The sequence below is a fragment of the Phalaenopsis equestris genome, unplaced genomic scaffold (genome assembly GCF_001263595.1).
Source record: "Phalaenopsis equestris unplaced genomic scaffold, ASM126359v1 Scaffold000224, whole genome shotgun sequence".
In the NCBI taxonomy this organism is placed as follows: Eukaryota; Viridiplantae; Streptophyta; class Magnoliopsida; order Asparagales; family Orchidaceae; genus Phalaenopsis; species Phalaenopsis equestris.
In genome coordinates this window covers 2,340,261-2,365,957 of record NW_018164666.1, presented here as the reverse complement: position 1 = coordinate 2,365,957, position 25,697 = coordinate 2,340,261, and the positions used below count along the sequence as shown (strand labels likewise).

The 25,697-nt window shown below is 35.9% G+C and overlaps 1 protein-coding gene across 2 annotated transcripts; it reads right to left on the bottom strand.

Annotated features, from left to right (window-relative positions):
• Nucleotides 1–9,035: 9,035 nt before the first annotated feature.
• On the bottom strand, nt 9,036–24,636 carry LOC110023461 (F-box/LRR-repeat protein 14). 2 transcript variants are annotated; one of them, XR_002293902.1, is made up of 3 exons: nt 24,575–24,636; nt 22,905–24,434; nt 9,036–9,261 (listed from the first exon to the last, which is right to left on the bottom strand). XR_002293902.1 is itself a non-coding variant. In XM_020722897.1 (2 exons), exon 2 carries the CDS (start codon nt 24,403–24,405, stop codon nt 23,002–23,004), a length of 1,404 nt encoding a protein of 467 aa, XP_020578556.1. In that variant the 5' UTR covers nt 24,406–24,434; nt 24,575–24,636; the 3' UTR covers nt 22,836–23,001. The 2 variants fall into 2 exon arrangements, 1 of the variants encoding a protein (XP_020578556.1); XM_020722897.1 differs by lacking the exon at nt 9,036–9,261 and having other exon boundaries at nt 22,836–24,434.
• Nucleotides 24,637–25,697: the final 1,061 nt, after the last annotated feature.

The following is a 25,697-nucleotide window of genomic DNA, read 5'->3' as shown; positions in this document are numbered from 1 at the left end:
TTTTGGCTATCGGGGACGATGACTTGAGAGCCATCTGATCGAGCGTGTATCAGATGGACGGAGAGATCGAGCCTGATGGAGCCTTCGTGCATGAACAGTGGGCTGCGTGGTTGTCGAGTCGGATGGCGGCGCTGAACTAAAAAACAATGCGTAGCGCTTCGGAGAAGACGAAGATGACGCGGCGCGTGATTGGGATAAATAGAAAATTAAAGCTTTTTTTTAATTAAATAAATAACAGATCTTTACAAATTCATAACTTTTCATAGAAAAATCATAAAAATAAAAGAAAAATACCCCCTTCCTCAGTGAATAGAGTAGAATAATGTAGATTAAAAATAAAAATTATTTTCCAAACATATGATTTTATATTAATTAAATACCCTCTGAGGTATTTTAACTCTCCGTGACTAACGAGTGTTCACCATGGCTTGAGATTTTTAGGTTTATTCCTCATCATAAAAGGGATGTTCTCTGATTTTTCCAAGGTCATAGGGCATCTGATTTTTCAAGCCAAGGTAACCATTTTAGCTTATTTTAGTTATATAAATCAAAATATCACTTGAAAATTTATGAGAACAATTTTAATAGGTTTTTTGTGGTTAGAGAAGTCTAGGAAAAATGATGTGATGCTTTGAATCATTTTGTAAATTTCTATACTTAGTTAAATGTGAATACTTTATAAATTTATGTAAATTAAATACATATAAAAAATTAAAAAAAATCAACTCCACATTGTTCATAAAAATCACATCTATCCACTGTAAAAAATTCAAAATTATTTGGCTTAGTGTAAGCAGTAAAGTGAATTTTCTAAGAAAACTTGTATTTTTGTACAAAAATAATTACAATAAATTAAATACACTTGGGAAAATTATAAAAAGTGATTTTCTGAGTTCCTTGTGATTAGAGGTACTTAGGAAAAATAAAAATCACTTTTAATAAAACACTTAATTTTTGGGTCTCATTTTGAATTTTAAATAGTTAAAAATAAATAAAAATTTCAAAAATACAAGAATATTTCAAAATGTTTCAAACTATTCTCTAATCACTTGGGACTCATTAAAATATTTTTTCTAATTTTCTTAAGTTCAAAATAAGTTTTAAAAAGCTTAAAAATGAATTTTCTTTATTTTCTCACTAAATAATTATAATAAATGAATTAAAAATAAAAAAAAAAATACAAATTTGATTCTCTGAATTTTCTTAACTCAGAGGAGTCAAAGAAAAATATAAAAATAATTTTTGTAATTAAAACACCATTTTCTACTTAAATAAATCATGAAAATTGAGCCAAATTAAAATAATAATAATAAAAATTTAATTAAAAAAAATCAAGAAATTTTACCCAAGCATTTCTCTGACCTAAAGAAATCCTTAATAATTTTTTCATAAATAAAAGCTTTATTTTGAGAATTTAAATAAATCACCTTTTGAAAATCTTATTTTCTTAATTTAAATTAAGTTAAAAATTTGAGAAATCCACATTTTCTCCTCTAATAATTTAATTACCTCATGGATATGACACTTCAAGCCCTCAAAGTCATTTGAGTTGTGTTTAGTGAGTTATGAGGTGAGGTGCCCCAAGGGCAAAACAACCACTTTAGACTTTTGTGCTTTAATCAACATTTAGGATTAATCAAAGGAAAAGTAGTAATTCTGATCTTAATAAACATGATTTGATGATTGAAATACAATAGGACTAAAAGGTAGAAACTCACTCACCACCCTTGCACAACATCAACAAAATCATAATTCTCATAATCTTCATGATTTAAAAGTCAATTAAGATCAAATGATTCTTAAGTAAGGGGACTTAAACTAGAAAGGATGATAATTTACTTTTCTTAAGCCCAAAGTTGAGGACGATTTAATTACTTGATAAGAATACACATCACTTAAACTAAAATTTTTGATACATACCATTTCACCTGTCATGATTATCAAGGCTTGGTAGTGACCTAGGTTTAATTCCTAAATTCAAGTTGATTGGATTTAGAAAATGATATGATTGGTGATTAACATCTTTAAACACTACAAGCCTAACCTTAATTGTGGGCACCACAATCTTAAAGACTTGCTCAGGGGCACTCACTCACATAACTCTTAAACAAAATATCAACTGACCAATCGAGTATCATATCCTTAGGATAATTAAATTAAAAGTTTCACTAAGCAATGGGGTAGTCACACTTCAACCTCAGATGATTATTGGGACATTATGATAAGTTCAAATGAAATCAGAATGATTCAAGTGATCTTCAAAATGATTTAGGGTCACACCTTGAATATTTTGAAATCTATTGGACATTCTGAAGGACAAATTGGACTTGCCATATTTTGTCCTAGAATCATTCACTAGGATCTTCCGAGATTCAACGAAATCATAGCTTGGGGTTTGATAGCTAAACCTTCATTTACTCTTACAACTTAAATCTTCTTGCAATATTTTATACATGCTTTGCAAGTACTGACCTTTCATGTAGTGGAACGAGAAGACTCGTCAGGTACGTTTTTACAGTTTATAGTATCGTCTTTTCTTGTACTTTCCACACTGTATTTTTATGCTTACAAAACTTGCATGTTAAATAACAATGTCACCCTGCATGAAAACCAAAACTGCTAGGATAGCCGCAAAACCAAAACCAAAATTAAAATCAACCTAGATAAAATTTACCGCGACAACATTCAAAATATAAGACAACTCAAAATTTAATCATAAACATCACAAAAATCATAATTTCAATTAAATTAAGACGTCTCTATCGGATGATCGAGAATCCCTTTAAGGAGGTAACCTACGGTTGTTAACGAGACTTCCAACGGTCTAAATGAAAATATGGGTCTCATTAAGTTGAGTTTAGTAATTTCATTTGGACTAAGTGAATCCAATAGGAAAAAAAAATGGTACTGGAATGAGGGAACCATAGGATCTTAATCGGTATCGCTCTAATCAACTTTAACATGCCCCCATAAAATTTAAGAAAATTTAACCATATGGACATTTGATTTGACACCATGACCTGACACCTTAAAAAACTTGAACTCGCCACGACAAAGAGCTTGGAGCTAGTATTGTGGGCCGCACGACCATCTTCAACAACAAAACATGTCTTCCCCCGCTAAACCAATTTTCTTTTTTAGAATTAAACAACCAAGCCATAGAACTTCGAGGTAGTTTGCTTATGCAACATAAATCCTCACCTGATCTTTAGGCATTTGTACAGCTCTATTGTACAATCTAAGCCCTTACTCGCCTTAGGATTCCGAGATTGTCGTTCGTCACGACCTAAATCCTCACATCTTCCAAGCTATTTGTGTGATCGTTTCACACAAATGTAAGCCATAACAAATAAAATTGGCAGGATGAAATACCTAAATATTTCTCCTCAAAACTGAAGCCAAACATTAAGATAACTTGGGAATTCACTGATCACGGAGGTTCTCCTCCGGATCTGCGACGTCCCCTAGTTCTTCCTCATTTAGATTCTACAACAAAATGTTCTAAATTTGAATCATTCCCCTTTCATACCTCTACGTTCGATCTCATTGAAAGGTACTATCCTTTTGACCTCTTTGAAGATAATATTCCCTGACTTTTATTAAGAGTTTTCTTAGGTGACTGCGGTTATCTAAGATGTAATTAACTATAAGGGCTTGTCCTTATAGAAAGCTTGTCTGAACCCAGCTTAATATAAACCCTATTTAATTCTTTGTATTAAATAGGGAAACTTGTCATCAAATAAATGAGACAATATCCCCTAATTTTTATTGAGAGTTCTCTTAGGCAATTTTGGTTGTCTAAGATGTAATTAACTATAAGGGCTTGCCTTTATAAGAAACTTTACATTTTAAATAGGGGAGCTTGTCAGCTTTCAAATAAAATAATTTTTTTAGACCAAATGGATGTCATATGTTTCTTAGTTTGTTTGATCGAGTCTCGCCCTCAAGTCTTTTGTTTATCTTTCGGGATAAATATGTGGCTTAAGGTGTAGTACTCTTTCATTTAAACTATGAAAGAGATGGGATCAATTTGATTTCATATTTTTATAAACTTATATATTATATAAATTAAATGTCTTTCCGAAGTGGGTGACAGGATTTTGATTCCGGCGGCAACAGCTTCCAACGGGTAATTCCACGACCCGAAATAGTGCCGACACCATTAGAATAGCTTCTTTCAGGACACCATTGGAAATTAGACAATCACCACGACAGTATAATCCTCTCAACTGACATATTTCCCTTTTCTAGAGCCCCGTAGGTCTGGATGTTAGAGGATTAAGGACTAAGTTTTTGGGCTTAAAAAAATTGATAGGTTAGTGGACTTCGTAGACTCTCGCATATGAATCCGAGCATTTTCCCAAAAGCCCTAGCACCAAAATCCCACAAAAGTTGAGGTTGTGCCAACCTCGTTGTTTGCTCCAGATCGCTCATACCTTTTCCAGACTATGCTGATCTTTCCAAATGTAGCCCACCTCCTTCAGTTTCTGGACCTTCGATGCTATCGGCTCTACTAGGACTCTTGTAGTCAATTGGAGTTTTGTGCTGCACTGATCGATAGAATAAACTGATGTTGAAATGATGGCAGGTGATGTTAAGCGGGACTCTAGGCATCTTTACAGTCATCCATGCAAACATGTCCCGATGATGACGTAGGGTTTCAATCAGCAGGTTCTTGTACTATTGATCAAAAATTTCACTGATTAGAAGAACCTTATTGATTTCTTCCTCATTATTGGTCGGTACGCGAAGGATGGTCTCACTTGTCTCGATACCCCCTTCCCTTTGTATCTGGATGTCGAGTGGCTCATGGTCAATGTTTTGGTGATTGCTCGCATGTAGCAGTTTCTTAACTGCTCTAAGTCTCTTCAAATCATGATGATCTCCCCATCCTCTGAAATTTTCCCGTCCACATGATGCGTCGAAGCCACCGCCTGGTAGCGTTCAACAATGGTCGGCTGAAGATGACATTATTCGCAGGTGGGGTTTCCACCACTAGGAAATTCTCCGTGTTGGTGAATTATTTTTTGTGCTCCCCACAATACGGCTAGCGCGATCAATCCTAAAGCTTCTTTTCTTTCCCTCGAGAAGTTGAATAGTGGTTCAGTTGGGCAGCAAGTCGATTAGTCTTGAGCCCCATTTTGTCGAACACCGATTTGAACAGGATATTTATCGAGCTGCTGGTGTCGACCACGATGCTACCCACCAGATAATTGTTAATGAGTGTTGTAACAACAACTGCTTCATTGTACTAGTTCCCCTTCGGCGGAAAATCTGCAACAGTGAAAATAGTTGAGGGGTGAGTTCTAGTGTAAGGGGTGAAGGAACATACTTCCCTCGACCAATGCCTTTTCGAGTTGGATTGTTGGTGAAATCCTGCATCTCCTCCAAAAATAGCCGAGAAGATTCCAACCAAATGGGTCTGGTTTGTTTGAATAGGTCCATCCTTGGGTTACACTGTCGGGGCCTTGCCTTGTCGTTGTGCGTGTGTTCTGATGACGATGAATCTTTCAGCTTGTTGGTCTTGATGAGCTCTTCCCCCAAGTTTAGGAGGTGACAACACTCCTCTGTGTCATGTATGTGGTCTCGATGACAGACTCAATACTTGTTAGGATGTAGTTTAGGGGAGGGGCCTTCTTAAAGTAGTCTTTATTTTGAATGGCTTGGACTAACTCAGACATCGTCAGATTCAGAGGTGTCAACCCTTGCATCTACTGATACATGTGTAGTCATTGGTAGTACCGACCCGACTGTTGATCTGGACTGTACTGCTGTTCATTGCTGCCTTGATCACTCCCCCAAGCTTATCGGGTTGAGGATTGTCGGCCAGTCGACCACTAAGGGTTCGATCATTTTTTTGTCCTTCAGTCTTCATCCCAGCCTTCTTGCTTCTGCGATTGACGGTTAGACGCCTGTGGTTTGGTTTCCAAAGAATCCACTAGGTTATCCTCAGCAACGATGTGATCATTGATCAATTCCAGGACCTCCATAAAGGTCCTTGGCCTGAGTAGGTTTAGGTCATACATAAATTGTTTGTTGCGGATCCCTTGTTTCGGGGCAGCCCGGGCGATGAGTGGTTCTAAGTTCTTCACCTCAAACATTTCCTTTTCGAAGCATGTAATGTAAGCTTAGGCTTTCATTCTCTCCCAGCTAGATATGCAGCAGGGTCTCTTTGTCATTCCTCGATTTTTGCACATTGGCAAAATACGACAGGAAGAGCTTGCAAAATTTAAAGAAGGATGAGATGATGTCATCTGACAGATTATTGAACCCTCAGAGTGTGACTTCTTTCAGAGTGATCTAAACAAGCCGACACTTCTTGGGGTCATCAAACTGTAGGATCCCGACCAATGACTCAAAAAAAGTCAGGTGATCAAACTTGTCCCTCTTTCCTTTATAGGAGCCAAAGTGAGGATTCTCAGCTTTGCTGGAGAGATGGCCTTCGGGATCCTCCAAGAGAAAACATTACCCACCATCATCCTAGTGGGGGCTCCCCCTTAGAGTTGTCTGACGATCGGTGTGGATCCCACGTTGTCATTGTGTAGGGAGTCTTCTTGCCCTTCGGTCGGTAAGTCACTAACCTATCCGCAGGGGTACCATCGGGTTAAGGGAAGCTCTCTAGGGTCAAGCTCCCCAAGATCCTCTCACAAAGGGTGGTGGTTGGACATTTCTCTGAGTTAAGGCTGCTTAGAGGTTCTCGAATTGATTGATAATATGTGGTCACAATACCTGGACCTCTTCTTGTATATCTTGATGTGTCATTTCTCTGTTGAATTTCATGTGTGTTTCATCCCTTCGCAAGGATTCTCCTTCGTAGTTGACTCTGCTTCTCGTCTGGGGCATGTTCACGCTCACCGCACCACATTTCAGGATGTTGACTCTTAAATTGTCCATTGTGAAAACAAGCCTAAAGAGTTCAAACGAAGGAAGATGAGAGAGAGTAATTGAGGAAATCCCTATAGAGAAACGAGGAGCGGACCTTTTATTCGCCTTATTGTCCTCTATTTATAAGGGTGTATTATACAGCTATAAAAAAGAGAAAACAATTATGAAAACTATTTTTAATACAATTTCATAGTAATGATTGACTATCTAATATGTATTACAATTTGAATGCAAATATGGCGGTAACCGACTGGTCGACACTTTTGAGTTCGATCTGAAGACCAAGGCGACAGGCTGAGTGTTGACCGAGCTTACTGAAGTAAAAAACTGGTCGGTCAATGTGTTGCGGTCGGACAGGAGTTATGACGGTCTAAAACTATAGGTGTGGCCTACCAACTGGTCCCTCATCATAGTGTTTCAGTTGACTTCAACAGAGCCATCAATCGTTGGATGACTAGCTTGAATCATGTTCTTGTAGTTTGAAGTCTTGACTATCTGACCTCGTCCTGAATTGTCTGATCGCTTTGAGATTTATGTCGACGATTTTGGTGCGTACACTCACTTTGAAATATTTTATAAATGAGGAAAATTTGTGATTATGAAACAAGGAGCAGCATAATTTTTAACTAGATAACTTTTCTCCATTATCATTATTTTTATGGAAAATTTTTGGCAAGTTAAAAGAAAATAACAGTTGTTCATGCACTACCCACCACTTACAATTGGATTGGTAGGCATTTGTTATTCATTTTAAACGCTTAGTTTTTTATGTTGGTGCATTTACATGCGCACCACCCAATTCTTATGTATTTGCATATCTAACATCTAAACCTTACATGTTGCATTAATAACCCAGTTGTCCAGTCTTACATTTTCATGCATAAATAAGATTTACTACCATCTTTTTTAAAATGCACCATTCTCTTATAGTTATTTTGAATATAATAATCCAAATTTCAAATGTGTTAAGCGGAAACAAATTCAATGACAGCCTAATGAAAAATAAAATTATTTTATTAAATGATATAAAATAATAATTTAGATTTTTTTAATTATATTTTCAACTGATTCAAGTTTTTTCTCATAAAAATGACATCAAAATAAAAAAGGACTATGATTCTCCACAAAATTTACAGCGACATATGCTGCAATGACAGTAGGAAGCAACCATCAATTAATAAAACTATATAATTTGTATTTTGATCTTTCCTCCTTCTTTTTTTTCACTATATTTGTTGTATAAATTTCACCTATTTTCTAAGAACTCCTAATACTCTTACTAATAAGACCACCAACATGGTTCAAGTCCGCTTCAACTTATTAAAAATATTTGTAAAGATGCAGTGAAAAAAAGAACTTCTCTAAAAAGTTACGATGAGAATTATAAATATATATTTCTGCCACATTAGATTAAAAAACATATCTCTGGGACAAAAATTTCTAAAAAAAAACAGCAAGAAATAAGTTCCTTGTGGCTGCAACACAAAACATATAAAAAATTGTCTCAAATAGAACTGTAGTCTCTTTTCTTTGCTTCTTCCATTTTTGGAAAATTTTAAGTGCAATAGAAGCAGAAGCAAAACCTTAGACTGATAGTTGTCAACAACCCAATTTATGATAGAAGAGATCTATCCTTCAAGCATGTCATAAGAAACTTTGGCTCAAATGCTATTTGAGGTTAGGGAGATTTACATAGCACCCAAACTTTCAATATTACAAATTTCACACATAAAATTTTCTATTTACATTTATAACATGTTAACGGAGTTAACCGAATCTCACTGCTCTGGCGACCACCAGATGGCTAGATCTGACGAGGTGAATTGGCATGAGAATTTGATTTAGGCAGAGACGGCTGGGCACAGCATGAGATTGGCACCAGCTAGTAGTATGAAATGGAGCCTTAAATGAGAATGATGGGGATGGGGGAAACAAAGAGGCGTTATTTTTGCAGTTATTCTAATATTTTGAGTGTCATAAATGTAAATAGAAGAGCTTATGTGTGAAATTGGTAATATTAAAAGTTTTGACTGCTACGTATGTAAATTCCTCCTAGAGCAAACATGAATAGAACACAATAAACTGTTGCATTTTCAATGAAATCCAAGCGAACTGAAGAGTAAAGGTTGAATAGTTAAAACCAATGGCTACAGATTCAGAGTATAGCTAATTATTTATTAGAGTTTCAATACATCTCATTCAATTTATTGACTAACAAAAAAAACCTAACAGAAATGAAGGAATAATTAAGAGAAATTGTGTGAGATTTGAACAAGAACTCACAGATTTTGCTTATTAAATTCAATGGAAGGAGAAGCCATTCTTTCATTCCACTGTGCAGGCAGCATTGGTTGGACTGGAAGCTGTCTCCGTGCCCTGCACCACCAGGAGTTTATTGGCAATCAGCCTTTTTTTTTTTTTGTGAATCAGTCTTTAGGTAGTTCGCAAAAAAGATTTTGAAGCATAGAGAATGATGAGCATTATCAGTGGTATCATTATATTTTGCTATTTTTAAGAAGATTTACATACATGCCCACTCAATTCTTGTATATATTTATGTATCCAACACCCGAACTTCAATTTTTACACATATGCCCCATTATCTGTACATTAAATGGTTTATCTCACTTTTTTTATGTGATATGAAAGATTTGGGTGGCATAAATGTAAAAATAAAGTTTGAGATTATTGCGGTTTATTGTGGATTACTGTAAACATTGGATTAATATGACAGCATCGTTCTACTGTCCACTTCTACCTTTAATTGCAAGCCGCCGAGCATGATCATGATAGTTAGCACACCATGCTAAACAACTCCCGCAAATTAGGCAAAAAACATAAACTAACAGCTAAACTCCTAGAGATTAAAGCAACCTACATCAACACATTCTAATGTGCTGCAATTATTTTTTGTTCATTGTCGTTTCTATTAAACTGATGTTTCACACAAAACTATGGTTTAAGAAAACTCAACATAGAGGCGCCATCCCCAAATAATGCCCTTTGAGAAGCAAACACAAAGCACCCTGAGCTTCTGAAATGGAGAGACTTTCTTAAAATATCAGCAATTCACTCTTCTCCATTAAACTAGTTTAATAACACCATTTGTGAGATCTCTCAAAAAATGATACTTCAAATCTATATGCTTCCTTCGAATATGTAGAACAGGATTCTTTGAGAGCTTTACATCTAAATTGTTTTCACAGTAAATGAGTAGGTCCAACTGTAGCTCCTCAAGAATCTTCGTTAACTAAATAGGTTGCAGGCACATGATGTTACTACAACAAATTCAGCTAATGTAGGGTTGACAAATGTCATGAATGGCTGCTTTTTTGACAATCAAGAAATAGTTCATGTTCTTGGCATGAAAAACAAATACTTGGATGTAATTTCCACAATAATCAGAATCTCCTACAAAATTACTATCTGTAAACTACAACAAATATGACTTATCTCCCTTTTTGAAGAACAACTCCTAACTCCTTGTTATCTTGCAAGCAACTAAGAATTCTTTTTGCAGTACATATTTGCTCATCATGCCGAGATCAGACATACTCCAAAATCAATCATCACGGATTTCTTAAAGCTTCCAAACATTGTACATATTAGATCAACCACATATTAACAAACAATGAGCATTTTCTCTCCATCATTTTTATGATGAAGTGTAAGTTCATAACGGCATTTTTTAAAATCCTTCCTTCAAAAGATACGTTTTTAAGCCAATGTACCAATAACCCGAAGGTTGATAGATAAATACATGATCTAGAAAATCTCCAAATGAACGTGAACTAAATCTACAGCTGAAATACAATCAACGATCTGATTGTGCCATGCCTTGCAACTAGGCAAATACTTCCTTACAATCAACACCGAAATCTTGCTTAGCCCTTGGCCACCAAGCATGCCATGTAATTGTCGATGTCACCATTCTCTTGTAGCATTGTCTTCTAAACCCACTTCACACCAATTATTTTGTGCCGTTTAAATTCTTTCACAGGACTTTTATATACTGTTTGATTACAAGCGACATGAGTTCCATTGAGAGGATTCTCATGCGCATCAATTGTTGGAGCAGGGTGTTGCTACAGTTGGGTTGCTCTAACACCATCTTCTCCATAGAACTTAGTTAGAATTGGTTTTTCAACTAGAGTTATAAATGAACCAATGCACTCGAAGAACAACTCGAACTCGGCTTGATTAAGAATCAATCATATTTATTCAAATTAGTAAATAAACAAACTTGAACAATTTTGAAAACTCGAATCTTAAATGAACTAAACATGCACATAGTCGAACTTGTTCATTTATGTTCACGAACAAACTCGTTTGTTTTTCAAAACGTAATTTGTTAAATACTCAATATTAAACTCAAATATCGCTCATATCATATATGATATATTATCTAAATAAAATTTAAATAACTAGAAATTATTTAATTAAAAATTTTAAGTAATATATTGTTATATCAATAATAATTTTAGATTAATTATTAATTATATATTTATTTTTATATTAATATTACTATTTGAAAATTAACATGATAGAATTTTGAAATTGAATATTACTTTTGTTCATTCTTTTTTATTATGTTTGATCTGACTTCCTTTGATTTTTCTCAATTATCTCTACAATTGATGAATGATTTCACATTACGAATTACTTTATAATATTATTTCATTTAATTTATTTTTTCTTGTTTCAGTATTTTTTTCTATCTTAGAATTCATTTTTATGATAATATATCTATTGTAGACCCTAGATGATAGCATGTGGATTAATTCACTTGTTTATGTAATTTATTCAATTGTTTATTTATTTAAATTTATAAAATTATTTATTATATTTTTTATATGAAAATCTAGATACTCGTTTATTAACTTACTTAAATACTAAATCACTTGTCATAAGCAAATCAAGTTTGAACTTTGAAAAATTTTAAACAAGTCAAGCTTAAACAATATGTGAAAGCTCGACACAAGCTCAAGCCGAACATGAACAACTTATAATTTTACAAAACCAAGTCCAAACTATGATATACTTGGCTCGATTACAACCCTATCTACAACTAAATTTTGGCTCCATTCCCAAATTGGATAGTGTTAGGATTGTGAAGATTTTAAGACTTTCACTGTTCATTAACACCAAGAAAAATACAATTTTCCCTCTCATCATCCAACTTCCTCTTCCAATCTAGAATATGGGTACATAAAACAAACCCCAAATATCTGAAGTGATCAACAGTTAATTTTCGCTAGCTCCATGTTGAGACACTTCAGCCTCAAGCCTGTTTCATTCTCTATCATGATCTTCAACTTCTTAAACACCCAGATTATATCTTATTTATTTTATAAAAAATATATTCATATCTTTCTGGTGAGATCATCTATGAAAGTAACAAATTAGTTCATACCGAGCCAACTTAAATCACAACAGAAAGCAAATAAACCATTACAATCAACACACTTGACAGGGCAAATACAATAACATGACACCTGAAAATCTGAAATAACAATAGGCACAACACAAACACTCAAACTAGGGTTGGATCAAGGTGTGGTGGTGGTGGTCAGCAAAGGCTTGAAAGGTGGCGTAGCATTGGACGAGGCAATTGACAAGCAAAAAACCGCACGACAGTGGTTTCCAATGATTCGGGTTGCAAGCAAGCAAAAGGGATTGATACAGTAAGGTTGTCCAGTGAGACGACGACAACAATGTGGTCAGTTCAGAGTAGCAGCAACAAGAGTGCAACTGGTTTGGGTGCTAATAGTAAGGTGGAGTGGGAAGAGCGAGGGTTCTGGATGGTGGCAACAATTTTGAGGGGGGGGGGGGGGGGGGGGGGGGCGGTATTTCAAGAGATGGCAACAAGGTGAGAGGTAGTATGGTTGCAGAGAGGTAGACAGCTGCAGGGAAAACAACTATAGGAAGCTATCTGGGTTGCTGCAGTCAGGATAGATGACATGGCAGCGAGGCAAGGGGTGTGGAGAAAGGTCGAGGATAAATATTCTCTTGGGAACAAGCTTCAGTTGGAGCACCACTAGAACCTTGAATGAATATCACCACTTGGACGAGCTATAGCGGAGCACCACCTGCCTTTGTATAAAACCCTATAATGGAGAAATTGGGACACTAACGGTTGTCCCGAACACAAACACAAAAAACTGCACTGCAATGCAAAAAAAACATACTTATTGGACTGGGTAACCAAGCGTAAGGTTCCCTCAGCTAGGCAGCAAACCCATGGCAAGGAGGGATCGCCTGACCACTAAGATCTTCTGGTTAAAAAGGTTTGGACATTGATGGATTGAATCGGTCCAAAAGCACAGGTTGCGTCATCCCGCATTTGCGTGAGAAATCGTAGGAGACACCCCACATCAGTAGTGGGAACCTTCAATAGACTGAACTGGACTAGGAAATCATAGGTCAGTATGCATTAACTCTAACTTCTATGACTTCACATTGCTCCACATTTGACAGAAAAAAAATTTCTTTTGCTTGTCATATACAAAGTATTCTCATAAATATAACTATATAGACTTCAAACCTTGAAGTTTATTCTTAGAATGTCGAGACTTCATACATATTTCGCTCATATGATTTAACATGCAATACCAAAGACTTGCATCAACCTTGGATCTAACATCATCAATGGATTTTGTCATCTCATTAATCAGTAAAGAGTGCCTTCAATTTTCCCCAAGTTAACACAATTGCCCCCTGATCACCTTCCAAAAATCACCTGTGAAAGTACTCATTTACCCTGACTTTGTCAGCTAACTCACTAAGATCATATTTCTCTTCAGACTTGGAACATGTCTAATTTGACTGATCTTTCAGACTGTTTCATTTGACAACTTGGTACAACAACACCCATTGTAACGATATTGCAGGCCTTTTTATCTCCGAAATCTATCTTTCCAAAAACACTCTAAGTATAGTTTGTAAACACCTCTTTGTTGGGGCATGCATAAAAGGAGGCGCATGAATCTATTATCCAAGATTCAGCAGCGGCTAGGAATAAAACCAGGGAGTCACCTTGCATTTCACCTATGGATATATTTATAGAAAGATACCTATCTTGGCCTCCACCAAGCTTTCATGGAGCTCTATAGTCCATGAAATGATTTATCTTCCCATAGTTCCAGCATTCACTCCTATTTCATTTTCCTGACCAGAATTTTCCTCTTCTGGACTTGAATTTATCTCTGCATATATTTTTGTCTAGATTCCTTCCTCTATTCTCAACATTTAACGTAAAACTTAAAAATTCACTGCTCATTGCCTGCTTGCGAACTTCTTCATTCCCTAATCATGTGATATCATCGAAGTTCGACTTCATATAACCTAAAAAGTTACTCACCGCATGACCAATCGATCCTAATTGTTCGGCAATAATAGTCCCCTAAATTCATCATCAAATTTGATGCCCACAAAACATAACTAATTAGTCACACTGTTAAAATTGTTAAAGTGTTTAGCCACCAAACTACCTTCTGTCATCTTTATGTTGAATAATATCTTTATTAAAAAAAATGTATTTGATGCTGAAGATTTTTTATACATTTTTGTCAGTTTTGTCATGAGATTTACCGTAGGCTTTTTTATTCACTATGTTGAAAACAACACTGAAAAAATTAAAACACGAATCAAACCTATGGTTGTTCGATTAGGCACTTTCATTCTTCTATAGCCAAAAATTCAAGTTTTTTATTGATTTCTTCCAGCACTTGTTACAGTTTTTTTTTTTTTATGCAACAAATCTTCCATTGTATTTTCCAGAACACAAAATTTGATCCATTAAACTTCTCTATCTTATATCTCACTTTGTCGGTCATTGCTTTCACTTGAATAAAAGGTTTTTGGAAAAAGAAACCCCTCTCTCATACCACTAGTTGGGATGGAAACTTAAGATTTGATCCATTCACAACCAAGATCACACTGCGGGAAAAACACAAATTCGAGAGATTCAAAATAATAAATTGAAAAGAAGTGCGCAAAAAAAAAAAAAAAAAAACACACACACACACAAATTTAACGTGGAAAAATTCAAGAACGATAAAAGAACACAATGAAACACCTCATCAGAATTTCATTATAAAAAAGTAAAATAGCATAGAATTATACTACTTATATCCACTCTCCACATCATTGAAACATTCAACAATTATCGTTTATTTCTCTCTTAATCTCACATAAGAAATTTCTCGACAAAATTAACTTTCTCAACACAGATGTTGTTCTACACCTGTTATGCACTGTCGAGAATACACTGCGAGACAGAATATGATCCTTCGTGAAACAAGAGCTCACCACTTCTGGCGCCGTAGAGCCACAATGCAACACCTCATCATAATTTCATTATAAAAAAGTAAAATAGCATAGAATTATACTATTTAGATCCACTCTCTACATCATTGCAACATACAACAATTCACGTTTCTTTCTCTCTTGATCTCACATAAGAAATTTCTCGACAAAATTAACCTTCTCAACATAGATGTTGTTCTACACCTGTTATGCACCGTTGAGAATACACTGCGAGAGAGAATATGATCCTTCGTGAAACAAGAGCTTACCACTTCTGGAGCCGTAGAGCCACTCTTGACGTCGTAGCGCCACTCTAGTGTTGACTTTCTGCTTGCTTGGGTTTGCTGAAGGAAGAGTAGCGCCTTGACACCCACCATTAGCGTAGGAATTCCAATCGCTCTGTTCGGGCCACCGGAATTGTTTTGCAGAGCATTGAAATGTTGGGTGCTACTGCAGGCAATCAAGCTCCACAGCACTAACAATATTTTGAATAAAATTTATGATGGTTTGAATAGCAAACTTTTAACATAAACTGTATAGTCATTATTGAATTTCACATCACTACCAACATCTTTCAATTCAGACAATACAGATTTTTCTGCACTATATTATTGTGTTCAAAAGGTATATGAGTTCAATAAGACAAATTCAAGAGCCCAAAGTCCTTCAATTCAGACATAAATAAGGCACTCAAATGTTTATTGAATGTCGTTCAATCAGGGAGACCTCTCTGAGTCGTCTGATCTTAGTAGTTTAGATTCATTCCTTATTTGTAATCTGAATTCTATAAATAGAGCTCTACCCCACTCTTAAGAAGGGTACTAGGCCATGAGCAAGAGGAATACCAGAGCCTGAAGAAGAGTGAGCTAAAATCCAAAATCCTGCACCGACAATTAGGCAAACACCTCCAGCTCCTACTGTCGCCGACTACCATCGACCACCACGCCAACCGCTACTGATCACCATCGATCGCCTCTCGCTCCTTGCGGTAAAGTATCGTGCGAAGCAACAACTGATGTTACCGAGTCACGAAGCAATCTACGAAGCGACGTATTATACCGAACATCATGCCGACCCCCAAGCCGGTGCACTGAAACTCTCACAGTTACTCACGTTGCGACCGCTCCCTACTGCGGGACAACGAACTCTTCCGCATACCGACTTCGTAACTCAAAAAACTGTGTAACGCTTTCCCACTTATGGGAGGTGATTGTACCTATAATCACCAAGTCATAGTAGAACATTTCAACTGGGATAGACCCCGTGATTTTTTTCCTTTCCGAGTTTTACACGTAAAAAGTTCCAGTGTTTCGATTTGTTATCTAATTTTATATAAATGTGTTTTGGGTTTTCGTGCAATGCTAAAATTATAATTCATTACTCTGTTGTCGCGGACCTTCCAACACGCATCAATAACAAAGTTGAGTTTTGTTGTCATAATGTAAAGAATATTCTAATTGAACATCAACCAATTTGTTGCCAACTCGCCATGAATTCTCATTTCATTTGTGATAATTCGACAATGATTCTCTAAACTTCATGTGTAAGTTTTGAACTTGCCTCAAGAGTGCTTGAAATTGGGGCCTCTTTGCCTTTGTTTCCCTCTCATACTTTTCCACAGATTCCCCGATCAGCTTGGAAGTTTTTTCCACAAAAAATAATTTTCAAGATGGAGCAATCAATTGCCTAGATAAGAAAATTCTTTGATTTGAGATCCTTCATCCTCTGCCCTTCAAGTTTATCTTATGTGCATTAGTAGCACAATACCCACTGTTGGTTATGCAACTCCAGAATTAACAAGTGTCCGATAATCTTTGGACCTAAAAAAATTCTCCATGAGCATGCTCCAATGATCGTTGTGACCATCAAAGTGTGGCACAGCTGGCTGCACAAAAGTTTCAAAAGCCACTGTGGAACTCTAACCAAGCTCTCAAATCACTGTTGCAAATGGGCGGAGAAAAACAGTAAACTAAGTGTGTGTATTTTTTTGTTGTGGCTGTACGAAATCTCAGTTCAAAAGCTGTTGTGAAGAATCTGTTGTTCAAAAGATAGAGTTTCAGAAGTAGTTGATTTGTTTGGAAAAATCAGTTTTGAAAGTGTTCTTCGTTGATAAATGTCTAAAGTACCATTCTATTCATATTACATAAATTTTTAGGCGTTTGATGCTATTGGAAAGAGAATTCACAAATTTATTTTTATATTTTTATAGCCATATATAAAATTTTGATATGATTGTCTTATGTATGTATGCATGTTTATATGTATGCATGTATGTATGTATGTATGTTTATGTAATAAATATTACTATTTACTTCCGAGTTATGTAAATAGTTAAGGGTATATTTAGATTTAAATAATAGTAGAATTTTGTGGTCCGTGTGTAATTATTATGACCTAACAAATTACACCAAAAAAGAATTATGTAATTGATGGCAAGCCGATTGGTACCCAAAAAAAATAAATATATGAGCAATTTGCAGGATGCAGGACGCAGGACGCAAGACAACAGCAAAATAGGAATCCATGAAATTCCAAATTGTGGACGCAGGGAAAGCAAGGTGGGAGCGGCCTCCGCATATTCGTGAATTTGAGCGGTGCGGTGAACACGCCGTTCGTGTTAATTGTGCAGCCAAACAATTGAAACACAGCTTAATAAGCTAAAACAACATACCCTAAAACAAAGGAGAACAAAGTTAGACTAAACTCATATATCTCACTGATGAGAAAATGTCCATTATATAAGCTAACAACAAACAGTTGCAAACATAAAAATAGGCACAACTAACATCATGATAAGCAAATTCTACAAACTAGGCAACAAATATAAACAAAGTACTGAACTCCTTTAAGACTAGGACAACCCCAATTACCAAATTGCAACTCATTGCTACTATTTTTTGTTAAGTATGAAGCCCGATAGGAAACACTCCCGCCTCCCATTGAGATCGTGAAAAGTCGTGATTCTTCACTGTGTTCCGCAAAACCCGCTGCTCCCGCCTCCAGGATCGCGAAACGACGCCGCCCCCCGCCTCTTTTAAGTTGCGGACAGAAAAGGAAGAAAATTGAGAGCACGGTTCTCCTTAGTTTCTAAGTCACAGTTTTTTGTGTTCTTCTTCGGGCTTCCTCGAAATAGAGGAAGGAAAGTGCAAGAAGTAGTTACTTGCGGCAGAAGGAAGAAGAAAGAAGAAGAAGAAGAAGATTGTTCTTTTTTTGCTTCTTTGTGGCTTGTGGCAGAAAAAAAATTGAATTTATTTCTCTTGTAAGTTTAACTTCTTCAGTGTATCTCGGTGTAGAGTTTCTTCGGTGTATCTCGGTGTAGAAAGAGAAGAAATGAGAGCAATGAAGTGAGAAAGAGTTCACTCTTATAAGTCGAGACGATCAACTAGTGTAAATTCCTCAAGTAGTAAAATCCTCTGCAACTCCGTGAACGTAAGCAATTTGTCGAACCATGTAAATTTGTGTGTTCCGCTATGTCACTATTTTCTGGTATAAAATTTTTCATTCTATTTTTCGCTTCATCAAAGATCGTTCTCCTACTTTATTTCTATATATATACCACAATAACTGGTATATATCTCACAGATTTTGATCTAAAGAAGAATGATGACTGAAGATAAAGTGATTTAAGTGAAGAGTTCAAGGATCAAGAGGTTTGATGACACAGATTTTGGTTATTAGAGGACGCAGATAGAAGAGGACTACTTTTATGGGAAGAAACTTCATCTTCCGTTATTAGGGAAAAGATCTGAAAGGATGAATGAGGCTGAATGAAATTTGTTGGATCGACAAGTTCTGTGGGTTATTCGATTGACTCTATCGAGGTCCGTTGCACACAACGTCGTTCAGGAAAGAACAGCTGCAGATCTCATAACAGCCTTATTAGGTATGTATGAAAAATCATCGGCGAATAACAAGATATACTTAATGAAGAAGTTAGAAGTTATGAAGATGGAGGAAGGTGTTTATGTTGCTCAACACCTGAATAATTTCAATACTATCACAAATCAATTGTCGTCTGTTGAAATTGATTTTGATGATGAGATACGTGCGTTGATATTATTGGTAACGTTGTCAAATAGTTGAGAAGCCATGAGGATGGCAGTTAGCAGTTCTGTAGGTAAATATAAGCTGAAATGTGATGATATTCGTGATTTGGTTTTAGCTGAGAAGGTGCGCAGAAAAGATTCTGGCGAGATCTCAGGTACGAGTTTGACACTGAATGTTGATTTCAGAGGGAGATGGTAGGACATGAACTCAAATAGAAGAAGATCAAAATCAAAGTTTGGTCAGGATGATAGCGCAAATGTAGTATCTGAAGAAGAACATGATGCACTATTGCTGACAGTTCATAGTTCTGTTGATGATGGAAGTGAAGAGGAGAGTAGGTCCGGGGCACTCATTCCTATTATTCCAAATAAAGATGAAGGAGAATCACAAAGCTATGAAAAAATCTTACAAGATAAAAGTTTGAGCAAATGAGAGTTTGCAGAACTTTCACCATAGAAGAAGACATTATACAACAAGTGTGTGTATCAGGTGAAGACTGAGTTTGATGACAGTAAGAGGTACAATGCTAGACTTGTTGAAAAAGGCTTTTAGCAGATGTAGGATATTGCACATGCAGTAGGAGTTGTAAGCAGAGACATGAGTAATCTACGAAATAGCTTGGAGGTTGATGCGGGTAGATTTAGTGTGTAAATTTTGCAAATATTTTTCAATATTACAAAATACACACGACAAATATAACAATAAATATGCAATATAATCCAAAAAAATATATCTTTTATGAAAATAGTTTATCTTTAAAAGTCTTTTTAAACTGTCAAATCCCCTTTAAAATCAACGCAAGTATACGTATAGCTCAAGTAATAAGAAGTTCTAATGGAGTCATAGATATCGATCCCACAGGAAAGTTGGAAAAACCTATAAGTAAATTCTTAAAATTATTTTATAATTTAAAAATACAAAAATAAAAGTAAAGTGTGAAGTTTGAATATTAACTACTAAAGTAAATGCTATATAAAATGCAGTTGATATACAGAGTTAACTAACCAAAAACTAAACTTTAAAAAGTAAAATTATGAAAACTAAATAAAGTTTTTTTACAAAAGATTCAAATTTTAAAAAGCATCATTCTCTTTTACAATGAGTATATGGATTGTGAAGAAATCAAAATTATTTGAAAATAAATACATAAATTATTTTGTGTCAAATAGGAGCAATCTTATTCTTTACCCGCTTCCAAGTGCTATAAAGAGCATTGTTTAATCCAGAGTTTTGTCCATAATTTCGTGGTTAGGCCCCCCTGCCACTCCAAAGCTCTCATTACTCCCTCCCTTGAGGGCTAACAATCTCGCACTAGTTTCCAATCAACTGGACCAAATTGAATATTTTAATTTGTCACCTTAAAATCTCCAATTATGCAACCAACAAAGTATATTTCTCTATTTATTTGCACTCAATTTCATGGATAACATACTCTCTCTCATGAAATCAAATGTGATTCTCCCTCTATTGTAGTAAATCATAGTTCTTTTCAGAACATATGTTTCTCAACATGTTTTAACATTTCAATTGACCAGATCAAAAAGTAAATGAAGATCAGAGTTCAAATTATCAGAAATTATTAACATTTAAAATCGTAGAAAACAAATTCAATTCTTCGCAAAACCATATCTCAAAGTAGGGAGAAGGATAAAGAACACTACTCTGAATTCATGAAAAGGATACGACAAAACACAGATTTCATATATAAAAATAATTTTACAAAACGAAAGAAATCAAAAACACAACTTATCTCACAATTTTTCCCAAGCAAATCCCTATAAGTTCTCTCTAAGTCTTTATCTCTTTACAAACCACTCAATTCTCTCTTAGAAATGTTATGAAGAAGAAATTTCTCACATTCATTCTTCTTTTACAATCCTAGAAGAAAATTTTCTCTTCTCTTCTCCTTGCCTTTCACGCCACCCCCATTTTCTTGTCCTTTTTGTCCCCCCTAAACTGCTTGAAGTCTTTCTCTTTTATTTTGGGTTGTCTCATCTCAAAAAGGAATTCAAAATTTCCTCCAAAAGTCAACTCTTTTGAATTCAAAAGATGTGTCATTTGATCCAAGAGACATTCCTTCGTAGAAGAATCTTCCAAAGTGTCTACATGCATTAAATTACTTCAATAAATGTGTAGAACAAGTATCCTTTTGCAAATTCGCAAAACATTCATCTTAAACTGCCTTAATCTGCAAAAAAGTAGTCTCTGGCGTATCAAGCGCCAGTTCTGGCACATCATGCGCCAAGCCTCTGTCAAACGACGCATCATGTGCTAGAATTCTAAAATTTATTGTTTTGGCTCTAAATTTCATTATTTTTGTCATTTTTACTTCAAATGCCTAAAAATGATATACATGCAACAAAAACATGAAAATAATCTTCTTTAAAATGCAATATCACAAAAAATAAGCATAAAATATGTACTCAAAATAATATATTATTTTTGTGTATCAGAGGTGCAAGACTATTTGGACCCTGGTGATATGTTGATTGAGGGTGTTACTCTTGAGAAACTGAAGTTGTTCATATCTTCAGTTGGTCTTCTGAAGTGAAAACGGGGGTTTGAGTTGCAAATGTGGATGATTCATGTTTGAAGAAAAAAACGACGCCGCTAGTGGAGGATATCAGTTCGAAGAAGATGACGTTGTAGCATGCGTATCGGTAGCCAAGTGAGAGATTTTTTAAGTGTGGAGCCTGATATAAACCGCTCCTGCCTCCCGCTGAGATCGTGAAAAGATGCGATTCTTCACTGTTTCGCGAAAACCGATGCTCCCGCCTCGACGATCACGAAACGACGTCGCTCCTCGCCTCTTTCAAGTTGCGAACAGAAGAGGAAGAAAATTAAAAGCACGGTTCTCCTTCAGTTTTTAAGTCACGGTTTTTTATGTTCTTCGGGTTTCCTCGAGATAGAGGAAGGAAAGTGCAAGAAATAGTTCCTTGCAGCAGAAGAAAGAAAAAAAAAAGAAGAATAAGATTGTTCTTCATTGTCTTCTTTTTGGTGACTTGTGGCAGAAGAAAAATTGGATTTATTTTTCTTGTAAGTTTATCTTCTTCGGTGTAGCTCGGTGTAAAGAGAGAAGAAGAGAGAGCAATGTAGTGAGAAAGAGTTCGCTCTTGTAAGTTGAGACGATCGACTGGTGTAAATTCCTCAAGTATTAAAATCCTCTGCAACTCCGTGGACGTAGGCAATTTGCCGAACCATGTAAATTTGTGTATTCCGCTGTGTTATTTTTTTCTGGTATGAATTTTCTCGTTCTATTTTTCGTTTCATCAAAGATCGTTCTTTTATTTTATTTATATATATATATACACCACAATAACTGGTATATATCTCACAACATTTTTTTTAACAATCTCAAACGATTCTCTTCTACCATAGATGTCCTGGTTGTTCCACAGCCTCTATCGTATCACCATGACTCAAAAATCCATTGGGTAGGGCATACACTTTACCAACCCAGACTATAGTTGTCAACGATCACCAGTACAACATTAATATAACATTACAAAGAAAATTGAAGAATCTGTACAATAATTAAGAAATTTAGCTATTTACATAAAGGAGGAGATTTAATTCAAACTTGATATTGTGTGTGCTATCTATGCCCTCGAATTTAAAGGCATAACATAATGTGTAATTTTCAGTCATGCATAAAAAAACATTACCTGAAACAAGAATTCAAAGTCAGATCGCCCATGCTACTTCCACCATCTTTATGGAGAATAAGGCCAGAGCTTTGGAGTCGAGAAGCTATAAATTGATCTAGTACATCCATGACAAATCTTGCTTGTAGACAATAGATTTTGCTGCCCCTTTTATACCTGTATCAGTAATGTAGGGGCAGTCTTCAACTGCAAGCAAATCCAACTTGTGTGTGTCCACAAGCGGATTGAGCCCAATATCTGAAACTCCTACACACTTGAAAAGCTTTACAGTTTTTATGCTTGGTAACTTTATAATATGTGCCAATCCTCGATCAGTAACGTTATGGCATTTCGAAAGCTCCAGCACCTGCAAGCATTGTGATGCACCAAGCACCCTCATGCCAATGTCATTGAAGAAGACAGCGCAGTGAAGCTTCAACGCATGAATTGGGCAGCACTGAATCACAGCAATCAGAGCTTCCTGGGTAAAGAATGAGGCGGATGGATAATCCCAATCGGAAAAAGACAGGTCAAGCGTGTTAAGCATGGGACACCCAGCCGCTAGTGCCCTCAAACTGCCATCTCTCAACGGCAAGTGGTTATTCTCGAGAATAGACCCATGAAGCCTCAAAGGGAGGCGCACTGTTAAGGCACGAAGGTTGCTCGACTTCTTGGATAGCGCAACAAAATCGCTGTGCATTACCCCTATGCACATGTTCAACAAAAGCTTTTCCAAAGCAGCACATTTTCGGAGTAGAAATGACAGCCCATGGCCTGGGGCAACTATGCAGTTTGTCAAACTTAATTCTCTTAGCTCGTCACAGGAAACCGATTCCTGATCAAGTTCATCGAGCAATAACCGATCATGGAGGTTTGGGTATTGATAGTACGCATCCACGGCAAAATCCAATTTCCTGAGCTTCTTCCACCCAGGACCCAGCTTTATGATGTCGACCTCACTTATACCCCTGCAGTTCTTGATGGAAAGTTCCCTTAGATTTCCTGATTTCCCCAAGTGCTCAAGCCACTCAGTGCTGCTCACTGTCATGCAGCGAATAAGGTGCAGGGTGGAAAGGTTCTTGCAGCAATTTACCGCAGATAAGATCCCAGTAGAGCTGATACTCGGAACAAAATTTAGCGTGAGAGACGTCAAATATGGGCAAGAAGATAAAAACCAAATGGCAGCATCATCGATGAAAGCGCAAAAACTTAGGGATAGTTCTTTGAGTGAAGTACAGTTAGAAGACAAAACCTGCAAGGCTTCATTCCCCAGCTGCTCGCCCAAAGCCGGCTTCCAACCGGTGTAGTTAATCTCTAGCTTCAATAAATTTTGAAACCGACTACATAATGCAGTAAATGCTTCGATCGCGGGGTGCAGCCCACATCCAACACGCAAGACATCCCGTTGCTCCGCCTCAGCCCTATGCAGTCGCTTGCAAACTACAGAAATGGAATTCCTATCCGCAGTTCGATCAATTCGTTTCAGAATATCTAAAAGCAAGTGTTCCGGTAGATCCTCCATCAAAACTTTGGTAATTAACTTCGATCTACCTGAAAACCGCAGCAAATCATGGAAATAACAATCACTGGATTATAAAGAGTGGTGATCACTGAAACTATCCGAGTTTCGAATGAAACCAAGCATGAAACTGAATCAGATAGTTGAAGAGAACGCCATGATATCCTCGTACCTGTTTTGGATTCCTTCGGCTGCTGTGCGGAGCCGAAAATGAGTGTGGAGATGGAGGAGGTGGAATCGATAGCTGCGGCGGGATTATATTGGAACCGGAGGCGCGCACCAGACGGAACAGATTAGAGAATTTTGAGTATGAAGATTATGACGTCATTCAACGATTTTCATTTTATCTGAAAATCAAAAAATTAAGAGGATTAAAGTATAATGTTTATTTAATATTTATACTTTATTTTTTTAATATATATATATATATGTGTGTGTGTGATATATATATATATTTATTTATTTATTTATTAGATTAATTAATATTGAAATATTTATAAATGTTTTAATGAATTCGGTATGATATGAGAAATTAAAAAAAATAATTATGGCGTAGATAAATATATGAAAATTTTATGGATTTAAATCCATGTATCATATCAAAATAATTCCATAAAAAGAAAAGGCGGTGCATATGTAAAATTATATCAAAATACATGCATAAAAATAATTATTTTTTAAGTAAGATAGAGTTAATAAGAAATATTTTTTTAAGTGATTTAAAAGTTTTGGTGCTATTTAAATAAATATAAATATTTATGTTTTATATATGTGAATTGACATGTCATCAATATTTTCATAATATAGCATGGATCTAGAGGCGTGACACACAAATTTTGGAGTTATTTTTTTTTAATGATGATAATTCAAACTTGTATTAACAATCTTTAGAAACTCTAGTTTCAATAGACTTCTAGTCAAATTGATCGGTTCGGCGAGACACACCTAATGAAACTGAGATCTATCCGATTTGTGTCAAATCGAGCCTGAATCAAGTCATAAGTTGTTTTTTGAATGAAATTAATTTTAAATCTTGCAAGTCTATAATCAAATTAAGCATCTTGACAAGCTAATATCATTCAATTAGACATTATTAAATCATTCAAATATCTACATTATATTGTTCAATCGAGATAATCTCCCTAGGACATTCGATGCAGTGATCGAGATTTCTTCCATACTTGCAGAGAGGTTGGACTACGGTGGTCTGACAATAACTTCGGCTCGATAGTGGTGTTCTGACAGCGACAATGGTTTTGGCACACAGTGGTGGATTGGCGGCGGTGGCAAAACAA

Excerpts from the sequence above, each read along its gene's own strand:
- LOC110023461 (XM_020722897.1), bottom strand. The coding sequence starts at position 24,405 with ATGGAGGATCTACCGGAACACTTGCTTTTAGATATTCTGAAACGAATT.